This window comes from Galeopterus variegatus, unplaced genomic scaffold (genome assembly GCF_000696425.1).
Source record: "Galeopterus variegatus unplaced genomic scaffold, G_variegatus-3.0.2 Scaffold3704, whole genome shotgun sequence".
In the NCBI taxonomy this organism is placed as follows: Eukaryota; Metazoa; Chordata; class Mammalia; order Dermoptera; family Cynocephalidae; genus Galeopterus; species Galeopterus variegatus.
The window spans coordinates 139855-152659 of NW_007729815.1; the positions used below are offsets into that span (position 1 = coordinate 139855).

At 34.3% G+C, this 12805-nt stretch overlaps 1 protein-coding gene across 6 annotated transcripts in view; it reads right to left on the reverse strand.

Moving 5' to 3' along the window:
* The window catches only part of MDM2 (MDM2 proto-oncogene, E3 ubiquitin protein ligase), a 43331-nt gene that overhangs the window by 19188 nt on the left and 11338 nt on the right, over positions 1-12805 (reverse strand). For 5 of the 6 annotated variants that reach the window (XM_008585767.1, XM_008585769.1, XM_008585766.1 and 2 more), the window contains 5 exons: positions 9359-9426; positions 9099-9195; positions 5949-6109; positions 2480-2635; positions 1528-1605 (listed from right to left, as the gene is read on the reverse strand). In XM_008585767.1, the coding sequence (XP_008583989.1) occupies positions 1528-1605; positions 2480-2635; positions 5949-6109; positions 9099-9195; positions 9359-9426 (560 nt within the window). The remainder of the gene's footprint in view (positions 1-1527; positions 1606-2479; positions 2636-5948; positions 6110-9098; positions 9196-9358; positions 9427-12805) is intronic. The other variant, XM_008585768.1, reaches the window with a different exon arrangement.

The following is a 12805-nucleotide window of genomic DNA, read 5'->3' on the forward strand; positions in this document are numbered from 1 at the left end:
AGACTACCTTAGAAGTGCTCTAAACCCATGGCTCAAATGAGTGTTTTCTGATTCCATCTACAAGGGAAATGCTAAAACATTCTTCTCAGCAATCACTGCCAATTAAAACCAGTCATCTTTGTTTGCTATCCAAAATGTATGCCCCTTACATGCCTATCCACCTATGTTCTCATCTCTGTAACTGTTCAGTGCTTCTTCCTTATCCCAACTTATCTTCTCCCAAACATTTCCACCATGCAATGTGGAGAACAAACTCTCCCACATCCCAGCGTCTTTACTAAACATATCCTTATCTCCTCTCCTTAAATGAAGCACGGTTCTTCCTTGAGGACACTTTATAAGTAAAATTTGCCATAAGAGGTCCTTCCTATTGTGCCATGAATAATGTGATCATTTTTAGATTGCCTGACAAATGACATAAGACAGTAGCAATAAGATCCCACACTGGTCCTTTCAAGTTGTCAAAGGTTTTTCCACTAGCTCATAAAACCAAAGACAAAGGTCTTGTAATATTGGGGAGGAGTGTTTCAAAGAGTCCAGTAAATTGCAAGTCCATGTCTGAAATATTTTACTCAACTTGATGTCAAGGGGGTCAACTAATTATTTTCTAATATAGCAAAAATTTTGAAAAAAAAATTTACGACTTCGCTTTTTTGCATTTGGATAACTAGTACTCTTTCCAACTCAGAAAAATGGATTTTTTTCCTATTCAAATAAAAGGCATCATTAAGAACAAAATTAAAGAAATAATAGTTCTACAAAAAAACTTCTAATACCTCAGGAACCCAGAGAAACATTTAGGTCTTGATTTCTTTAATAGCAGGCTGGCCGATTAGCTCAGTTGGTTACAGCATGGTGTTATAACACCAAGGTCAAGGGTTCAGATCCCCATACCGGCCAGCCACCAAAAAAAAAAAAAAATTTTTCCTATTCAAATAAAAGGCATCATTAAGAACAAAATTAAAGAAATAATAGTTCTACAAAAAAACTTCTAATACCTCAGGAACCCAGAGAAACATTTAGGTCTTGATTTCTTTAATAGCAGGCTGGCCGATTAGCTCAGTTGGTTACAGCATGGTGTTATAACACCAAGGTCAAGGGTTCAGATCCCCATACCGGCCAGCCACAAAAAAAAAAAAAAAAAAAATTTCTTTAACGACAAATCCTACCACATTCTATAATATGAATCAGTATTTAAAATGTCTGCATTTGACAAGATGGGCAAAACAGTGATAACTGTGAAAGCTGGGTGATGAATACACTGAAGATATATTATACTATTCTCTATGCTGTACACACGTGAAACTCTCAATAAAGTCTTAAAAAGAATTCAAATTCTAGCACATAAAACTAAAAAATGTAGCAACAGAGCCAACCATAATAAATAAAAGAAAAAAATCTTTAATCATTCAGACTTTTAAATAAGACTTAAACTTTATAAAAATCACACTTCAGAAAGAGGACTATTTTTTTAATCTTGAGCTTAGTGTTATTTTTGATTCCTTAACAAAGTAGACATATACTCACAGCTAAGGAAATTTCAGGATCTTCTTCAAATGAATCTGTGTCACTCTCCCCTGCCTGATACACAGTTACTCGATATACCTAATAAAATAAACTCATTAACATCAATTCATTACCTTTTTTCTTCAAACGGGAAGGCTTTTTAGTGGTAAGTTTTAAACAAATAGCATGTATTACTATACATAAGAAACTCAGAGACAATGATCAAATGAAGTGAGTGTAAAGGGGGAAAAAATGGAGGACAGTAAAATCTTCACCCAGCATTGTAAAAGTCAATGATATGATGTTTTGATTGAATAAAACAATCAGCATTAAGCGTTTTTATTTTATAAATATGGAGATACTGAATAACAGGGATACAGCTAGAAATGCTGAAGGTAGTCAATTCCAGGAAATAAATCTAGGGGTTCTATTTGAGACTTTGTATGCATATTTTACTTCCATAAAAAGCAAGGTAAGGGGCCGGCCCGTGGCTCACTTGGGAAAGTGCGGTGCTGATAACACCAAGGCCCCGGGTTCGGATCCCATATAGGGATGGCCGGTTCGCTCACTGGCTGAGCGTGGTGCTGACAACACCAAGTCAAGGGTTAAGATCCCCTTACCGGTCATCTTTAAAAAAAAAAGCAAGGTAACATTAAAAGAGGGAAAATGAATTAAATATTTTTAAAAATGAAAGGACCATTAAAAGAATGTTCATTAAGTCCTATTGACTTCTTGGCATTAGTATTAATATATAATATAAATCAGACTTGACGGTAAGTGTTCTTAAAAAAAAAAAAAGAATATAAATCAGATAATAAGGAACTATGAAAGCCTCAAGTCCACAAATCAATATTCTAGTTTGAACAAATCGAGGTGAGGATTTCAAGTGAAATCTGAAGAATTTCAATGTCAAATTCAATGAACGTGGAAAATACTCAATAATTTTCTAATATAATTAGAGAAAAAAAACTACCTCATCATCTTCATCTGAAAGTTCTTGTCCTTCTTCACCAAGGCTATAATCTTCTGAATCAAGAGATTCAACTTCAAATTCTACACTAAACTGATCTGAAACTGAATCCTGATCCAACCAATCACCTGAATGTTCACTTACGCCAGCATCAAGATCCTAAAATTAGAGAGAAAAAGATGTGACTTAATATACATTAACCTCTTAGCCTCTGTAACAGCTTCCTAACTCATCCCTGTGCCTCTGTTTCCTCCTCAGATCCATCCTGCACACTGGCTCTAGAGTAAGATTCAAGGTTATCACTACATTAATATCATTTTCCCTGTTCAAAACCCCATTACATGAAGAAAAAAGGCCAAAGCTCTTTGGCATTACAGATTCATAAAGTGTGACTGTATTAACATTTTCATCTTATCTCCAATTGGACATTCCCTTGTCCTTTATGAACGATCTAGCCAGACTTGGATTGTTTCCTAAACCAATCTTGGCACTTCAACTTCCACACTTTCCCTCTCTAACTGGAATAATTTGACAGTATCTAAATCCTACTCATACCTTCTTGGGCTAATCCTCTATCAACACCATAACTGAAAGAGCTCTTCCACCTTTAGTTATCTTTACTATTTGTATATTATTATTGATTATATATTCTCCCACATAAATTATGCAAAACATAATTTTGTGTGCATGTTTCTCATCTGAATTATACATATTTTGAGAGCTAAGACCTATCTTAATCATCTTTAGATTTCAGATTGGTAGAATGCTAGTAACTACAAAACATACAATATGTATTATATTGTTTTCATGAACTTGGAGAATAATGTCTTTTGAGAAGCTTGCTGAATTTTTAAAATTTATTTTTAAAATTCCATATCTGTTCATTTGATTCCTCATTTTAAGACTTTAGTAAATTGTACAAGAATCTAGTAACACCTTCAGGCCCATAATATTTGCTGTCAGTGTCTAAGGGTAGAAACATATACTAAACAGAAGGCCACAACTGGAAAAAGTACACTGTCTTAGAAATCAGTATACAGACATTATTATTCTAGATTAAATGGCTTAACCTTTGACATATCATTTAACCTCTAAAGGCTACAACTACTTCATCTATGGCAGGGATCTGCAAACCATAGCCCATTACCCATCTATTTTCATACATAAAGTTTTAGTGAACACAGCCATGCCCATTTGTATACTCGTTGTCTATGGCTGCTTTCACATTACAACAGTAGAGGTGAGTAGCTGTGACAAAGACTATATGACCTGAAGAACCCAAATAATTAACTATCTGTCCCTTTACAGAAAGTTTACTAACCCCTGTTCTGGTGTACAATGAAGAATACAATATTGAGTTGTTTAAAAAAGTTACTAATTTTCAGAAAAGAACGACCCCCAAACTGTTAAACAGTACACATTTTCAAAGCATCAGATAGGCTTGGTCTGAAAAGATATTAACTCTTGTAGTCAGAAATACCTAGTTTTCTCTGAATTCCAATTGTGACAATTATTAATTGTAGGAACTTTAAACAAATTATTTGAAAACTCCCAAGTCTTAGTTTTCCCATCAGCAAATGGAGTTTAAGGCTGCTGAGATGATAAAATATCATAATATAAACTGACTAGTACAGAGCCTAGAATATAGCCTTAGTTCCCCAATTTATTAAACTCAAAAGAAAGAAAAGATAGAAGAGGAATAATGCACTTTCCTTTAACTCCCTTCAAAAACTGGTGAATGATGACACCAAAAGATGACTATAACATTCTCATATGAGGTAGACTAAAATGAAGAAAAAAAGATTACCCTTACTTAAAGTTTTCACAACTCAGGACCTTAGGCTGAAAAACAGATTTTTAATAGACAGAATTTTATAACAGGGTAGGAAAGAACTAACAAAAAGAAAAGAAGACGTAATCTTCTATCTTGTTTTGATAACAAGGCATGTCCCAGGTACAAAGCAAGAAAAAGTACTCTAAATATCAGTTAGCTATAATTCTGATACAACTTTAACAAAGACAGATTCAACAGGATGTGGTAATTCTATTTTTTAAGCCGTTTGTAAGATATAAAATCAACCGAGCTTGCATTTGTGTACTCATCAAGTTTTCTTTAATTGGATTCAATTTTCAGATCACACACATTTGCTCTCAAGAACCTGCATTTTTTTCATAGGATTTATTAAATGTTTTCATTATTTAATTATTGATGGTTGGGCTGGCCAGTTAGCTCAGTTGGTTAGAGTGTGGTGCTGATAACACCAATGACGAGGGTTAGATCCTTGCATGAGCCAGCCGCCCCCCCCCAAAATTATTGACGGTCTATATCCCCATGAGGGCAGGAACCATATCTACCATGATTACCACTGTATCTCCAAGTGCCAATTCCACTACTACATGGAACCTGGCATAGAAAGGACTTACACATCTACTGAACCTGCTCTCACACTGAGCAGGAGCTCACCATGCCATCTAGTGGCCTGCATGAGTAACAGCTCTGTTAATACTAACTAGAGGACATGTCTAACCAGAGGACATATAATCACTGCTTTAGAGGAGAAAAATGTAAAGATGATACAGGAGTAACAAGAATACGTGAAAGGTTAAGAATGGGGTTACTAACATAATTGGTTCAGTCTTCCACATCTTCTAGAGAACTATAAAATTATCACTAATATCCAAAATGATAACTACGAGATGCTGCCACATCACAAAAAAGGTTCTATTTTAATAACATTTTAAGGCAAATATTTAATAAGAAAATACTCCACTTGCCAAGCATTCTTGTTAACAAAAATTTTTCACCAAACTTTCAGTGACATTTCTTCTTAGGTACTCCTGGCTGATACTCTGGAATATCGTATCAGTAATCTGAAAGTACCAATACTCTTGCATCATCCATACAATAACATACCCACATTTCACAGTATTAATACATTCACCTTCCCTGATGTCTAGACCTATGTATGGCAAATGTTAAGCTCAGACTGTGTTGACTTACTTGCTGATGGCTGTAATAAAAGATATTTTTACTCTAAACATTTAAGACAAATTTGCCTTATAATCCTATGATATTTAATTGAACCAAATTTTCAGTTTTGTTCTCTTATTTTTTAAAAAATACAACTTCCAAATTCTTAGACTGCTCTATATTCCAATTTATTTGAATTTACTATTGATGCAGTGGTCCACAAAGATTTTCTAATATGTGGGGTGAAACTGATAACTATTAATATTGGTAATAATTTCACCAATACCAGTGCTAACTCTGCTATCTTCCACCCTTATCCCTAAACCTGGGATTGGAGGCAAGGCAGATCTATAAAGCAGTTTTATTTGAAGTAAAATTTACCACTGTGTTTAGCAGAAATCTCCTATCATATTATGTGCTTTTTATCTGTATGTTTACTAGGACTACCTGGACCGGATTTTGAAAATAAGAGTCTTGTTTTATTTAAAATGAGAATATTACCGGATTTGATGGAGTCCCTGTCGATTCACTGCTACTGCTTCTTTCACAACATATTTCCCTTATTACACACAGAGCCAAGCTTTCATCAAAGGAAAGGGAAATACTATCAGATCTGTGGCGCTTTCTTTGTTGTTCACCAGATAACTCATCTGAATTTTCTTCTGGACATATAAGGAAAAAAAGGGTAATTAAATTGCTGTATTGTGATTGATTTAGAAATTGAGCTGTCTCAGTACTTACTGGTACTGAAATTTAGTTTCAATGAAATTAAACAAAGAAAAATAGTGAATTACTATTAATGTTTCAAAAGTCATCACTGTTTTATTAGATCTGTCCAACTGAGAGTTAAAGCCGAACACTATTTTTTTTAAGTTTTCTAATCTTCTTTCAGGACTTTATCTCCATAAATCACAATTAATTTAATCCATCTAGAGCTTATACTAACCAAATAATCTCAGATTTTTTTCTATCAAAACCAAACTTCAAGATGTAAGATTTCCCAAAAGAAAAAGAAAAAAGATGTAAGATTTCATCTTTTATGCCTAAAAGAACCAAAAGTGTTTAATTTACTTAGAAGGTATGCTTAATGTCTCAATTTCTTCAGTACTCTGTCTTTGCAACAAAAATCAAAATCAGTGAAAACTGTCCATTTTATTTTATATAATAAATTATCTCTGAATAAAAAGTCAGAATGTTGGCCAAATCTGTCAAACATAAATAAGAGTCCAACCTTATACCAGACATAAAAATAAATTCCAAGTGGATTAAAGAGCCAAACATATAGAACAAAACCAAGGGCTAGTCAGTTAGCTCAACTGGTCAGAGCACAGTGTTACGACACCAAGGTCAAGGGTTCAGATCCCCGTATTGGCCAGCCAACAGCAACAACAACAACAACAAAAAAAACCAGAAAAAATATTGGGGCTTTTTTTTCTTATTATTAAAGTAATATACTACTCACTGTAGAAATCTAAAGAAAACAAAAAGATAAGAAACACAAAATGTAAGTTACTTGTAATGCTACCACTAAGAGACTATAATATTTTAGTGTAGTAACTTTCCAGTTTTCATTTATTTAGCTTTTTACTTCCTTTTCTTAAACATATTTGAATCACATTATATATACAACTTCTGAGTTATTTTCTCTTAGGTATTCTTTTATATCACTTTTAATGGTTGCAGAATATGGTATCCATGATATAGGTTCATATACTGTTCATAATAATTGAACCATTTAGTCCACAAATTTGAGTATCTGTTTCATGTCAGTCACAGCAATAGGCAATGGGTATAGAAAGTTAAAGTCAGCCATCACGCCTGCCACCAGAGGAAGATGACATTCAAACATCAAGGAAACCAAAATTATGTACAAACTATAATGAGCTCAACTTTTCTGAGTATTTAAAGAGTCTCTCAGACCCATTTAAGCAAAAATAGAAAATGAGGAGGTCTTGCAAGGTTGAAGTAGAAGGGCTCCTGGCAGAAAAAAGAGACTAACAAACAGCCTTAAAGCAGGAAAGAATTTGACTTATTTGAGGAACCAATCAGTACACCTGAAACACAGGGAAGGAGTTGGTCCTTGTAGGCCAAGGTAAAAGTGTTGACTTTACCTCAAGGCCAATGGTAAGTAATCAGAGAAGCTAAGTGAAGTGACACAACCCAATTTGCTCTTTTACAATTTCTATTGGTAGTGGGTGAAAGAATAGAAAGGGCAAGAGTAGAAGCAGAATCAGAAAGATGCCTCAGTGGTCAAGGCAACAATATTTTGTACCATCATATATGGTATGTTTTCAATTACAAATAATGCTGTAATTAATATCTCTAAATATAAATCTGAATTTCTAATTATATCTCTAGGACAGATTCCTAGAAGTAGAGTTACTATGATAATGGTAAGAACTCTAAACCTTTTTATAATCCACAAATATTTTTAATTTTTAAAAAATTTTATATAACCCATAAATATTTAACCAACTTATACAAAAGTTATTACGAGCAAAAAATTTATCTTTGCTAATTTGACAGACCAATAAAGACACTTTTCGCACTTTTTATTATCTGTAAAGCTAAAATCATCAAAATTTACCCTCTCCCGATATTTATTAACCATCTGTATTTACAGAGAAACTTGGGGGCTTTTTTTGCCCTTTTTGCTACTTGAATTTTAAATATTTTTCTATTGATCTTTGGGAACTTTTCATGTAACAAACATACTAACACTCAAATTTAAAGTGACTATTTTTCAAATATGTTATAATATTTTGCATTTATCTTTTAAACTGATTTGGAATTCATTTTGGCATAAGGTACAGATGTAACTTAATTTTTTCCCCAAATAACTACCCATTTGTTCTAGTTCCATGAATTTAATAACACATCCTCTGCCCGTACTGCCTCTGCTGCTGGTTCCAAGACACTATAGTCTGGGTTTATCTATTCTATGTCACTCTGATCTGAACTCTTCTTTCACTTGAATCACAATTGTAGTTATTATGACTTCTTAAAAATTTTTTTTAATTAAAGCTGTTTTATTTCATTTATTTATATTCTCTGGCAGCTAGCCAGAACAAAGATTCAAATCCCTGACCTTGGTTTTGTAACACTGCACTCTACCCCACTGAATGAACCAGCCAACCTCCTCTTACGACTTCTGGTCAGGCAACAGCCTCCTCTCTACTATCTTTTCTCTGCAAAAATGTTCTTAGCTATTTTCTTTACCTCTATTTACTTTCTGTTTTAAAACTCACTGGTTTCTTGTTGTTGTTTTTGGCAGCTGGCCAGTATGGGGATCTAAACCCTTGATCTTGACAAAACTCATTGGTATGTTTTATCATTTATTAAAAACAAAAATTAAAATTTTTAACTACTGTGATGATTAAGAATAATGGTTAAAATAGTTTATATTCTTGTCCTCTACTTATCTTGATAATAGAGAGCTGACTATACTGTTCCTACTGTGTAGTCAGCAGAAAAATGTTGCTAAGAAAGCAATTTGTACATCAAATAAAATCAAGAATAAAAGAAACTCAGAAATTCATTCATCTAAACTAAAAAAGCAGAACAATTTAATTAAGTCTAAAAGCACTAATTTCATTAGAGAAAGAACACAAAAAAGCTGTTTGAATGTGCCAAATAAATATTCACATATACCTGTCTCACTAATTGCTCTCCTTCTAGATGAGGTACACGGTCTAGAAACCGAATTTGAAGATGAAGGTTTCTCTTCCTGTAGCTCTGGCATAGGGCCCTAAGCATTCAAGAAAAAAAAAAAAAAAAAAAAAAAAAAAAAAAAAAAAAATAATGAAAAACTACTCTTATAATACCAGGAACTGAAAAATTCTTTGTTTTAAGTAACCTTTCCAATTTTCAAGAAACATCATACTAGAATGAGAAAGGTATTTAAACAATACCTTTTGATCACATCCACCTTCAAGGTGACACCTGTTCTCACTCACAGATGTGCCTGAATCTGATGGTTCTGCAAGAAAATAAAAACAATCACGCATTAGAAAAGACTATTCAATACATAGCAGTCCAACACAAACCCTTACAAAATTTAACCTTTCAACAAACATTAAAAATGTATTTCCCAGGCACCATCCCCATGTTAAATACTGGAGATGTAAATAGGATAATTCAAATTTAATACAGAAGACACATAAAAGTGTAATTATAAAGTATAATAAATATATTAAAAGAAGTATTATAAGATAAATTAACAGAGGAGATGGAACAATAATTATTTGGTAGGGATGGGGAAAGTTTGAGGAGCAAAGAATCAGGAAAGGTTTCGTAGTAGAATATATGGAAGTAGGGCTGGCTGGTTAGCTCAGTTGTTTAGAGCGCCACCTTGTAACACCAAGGTCAAGGGTTCAAACCCCCTTAGCAGCCACCAACCAAAAACAAACAAACAAACAGAAAAGAATATATGGAAATATGGCAAGGAAATGCCATTCCAGACTAAGGGAACACTGTGTGAGAAAGCATCCAGAAGCAAACCAGCAGTTCCTATCGCAGGAACTACAGGTAGTTCATTATTACCAGAATGTAAGCAGGTTCAGATTGTAAAGGATCCTGTGTGTTTAACAGCATAAGAATGTCAACAAGCAGCACTCGTGCTGTCATTCCCACATTCATTCCCAAATCATGGCATTCTTCCCAGCCATTACTTCGGATTCCCTAAGGCAATGTTGCAGCCACTGACCATTAAAAAGATTTCAGTCCAAGAAATAAAACTGGTATCCTAGTTCACAGAAAGTATCATATCTGGAGAGCAATAATGAACCCGTAGTAATAGTAATTTTAAGCAGAAGAGTGACAAATCACTCTAGCGAAAAGAAAAAGAGGACAGAGGCAGAGAAATTGATATTACACAGTAACTGCAATAATATGAAAGAAAAAACATTAAAGCTTAAACTAAGGCATGGAAAAAAGATCACTTTCAGAGAAATTAAAAAGAAATTGAGGGGGAGGGGGGAGAGAGGGTCAGGCAGGCAGACACAAATAAAAAAAAAGAAATTAACAAGACTTGGTGTCTAATATGTAAGGCAAGAGAGAAAGGAGTTAAGAAAATTCTAAGATTCTGGGGCCGGCCCGGTGGCGCACTGCTACAGTGTGCTGTTTGGGAGTGCAGTGGCGCTCCCGCCGAGGGTTCGGATCCCACATACAGACCGGTTCCCGCTCACTGGCTGAGCGAGGTGCGGGCGCAACACTGAGGGTTGCGATCCATTGCCGGACACGAAAAAAGAAAAAAAAAAACAAAAAAACTACAGGCCAATATCCTTGATGAATATACATGCAAAAGTCCTCAAAAAAATACTAGCCAACAGAATACAGCAGCACATACACAAAATTATACACCATGATCGAGTGGGATTCATCTCAGGGATGTGAGGTTGGTTGAACATACACAAATCAATGAATATGATACACCACATCAATAAAAGCAAAGACAAAAATTATATGATCATCTCTATAGATGCTGAAAAAGCATTTGACAAAATTCAATATTTGTTCATGATAAAGACTATCCACAAGTTAGGTATAGATTGAAAGTATCTCAACACAACTAAAGCCTTATATGATAAGCCCACTGACAATATCATCCTGAATGGGGAAAAGCTGAAAGCTTTTCCCTTAAGAACAGGACATAGACAAGGATGCCCACTCTCACCACTCCTATTCAACATAGTGTTGGAAGTACTAGCCAAAGAAATCAGAGAAGAGAAGGAAATAAAGGGTACCCAGACTGGAAAAGATGAATTCAAACTGTCCTTGTTTGCAGATAATATGATCCGATATACTGAACAAACCTAAAGACTTTACAAAAAAACTCTTGGAGTTGATAAATGATATCAGCAAAGTTGCAGGATACAAAATCAACACGCAAAAATCACTATATTCCAACAGTGAACATGCAGAAAAAGAAATCAAGAAAGCTAGCCCATTTACAATAGGCACCAAAAAAATAAAATACTTATGAATAAATTTAACCAAGGATGTGAAAAATCTCTACGAAGAGAACTACAAACCAGTGTTGAGAGAAATTAAAGAGGACACAAGATGGAAAAATATCCCATGCTCTTGGATCAAAAGAATGAGTGAATAAATGGGTGGTACCATTCCCAAGACAGAAACTTTAGGAAGGTGATGGTAAAATAGCAAACCAAAATGGGTGTTACTCAGGTTTTATTCATTAGTTGGATGTATAGACCTCAAGCTCAAAAGTCAAAGTTTCAGATTTGGGGTATATATAATTATCCAAGATCACAATCAAATACCCTTTACTACACCCTTGGAAATATTTCATTTTAAGAGTGAAGTCATGCCTGAACATTACCATTTTGAAATCATGTATTATTATTAATTTCTCTTTATATTATAGGTAAGGCATTATACTGATTTTCTTAAGTTATACATGGTAAGTTATATTACCCAGGAATTTTGTTTTAGTATAATAAAGATGTTACAAAACAGATGTAATAAAAAGTAAACATTAGGTGTCACAAGGTTGAAAACACTGATAAGAGTTTTGAAGTTAATTCTACTAAACTGAAACCTAATACAAACCCAGAATGGAAATAATGTAAATAATCTACAGATTACCATCTCATTAATACAATTTTCCTAGTAATCTGCCAAGGCTTATTTAAATGAATGAGTGAATGAATGAATGAATGCGTCAGAGATACACACATCAGAAAACTCAAAATACTACTATAGATACTATTAATTGTGTATTTTGCCATCATTTGATTTCATAAAAAGTTTTAAAATGGCAAGTCCTCAAACACACTTACTAAACACAATATTATTAAAATACTTTACTGTGTGATGTAGAATGCAAACCTAAATGGGACACAGGAAACAGAAATACAAACAAGTGTAACAAAGCAACATAACAATAAAATCTGAATATGGTAGTGGGAGCACGAGGGACTGGTCAATTCATATGAGAACAGCTTTTTTTTTTTTATTAGCTGGCCAGTACACGGATCGAACCCTGGACCTTGGTATAATTAGCACCACATTCTAACCAACTGAGCAACCAGCCAGCCCTAAACAAGCTTCTCAGAACAGCTCTTAATTATAGTTCGAGAATGGACTTTAGGAGGGCTGTAACGTGCTGGAGCCAGCTCCTGCCAACACTCAAAAGCAAACTGTATACATCTCTTCCAATTCCATGTTTGTAGCCTGAAAATGGGAGTATTTACACCATGGAAATCAACAACCACTACAAACCAGGGTTTTTCCCATGAAGAGCAGGTTGTCAAACATTTATCAGCTTACCACTATACATGTGTATGTGCTACTTTCTGGACCGAGAACCCAGTGCTTTCATCAGACTATCAAAGGGA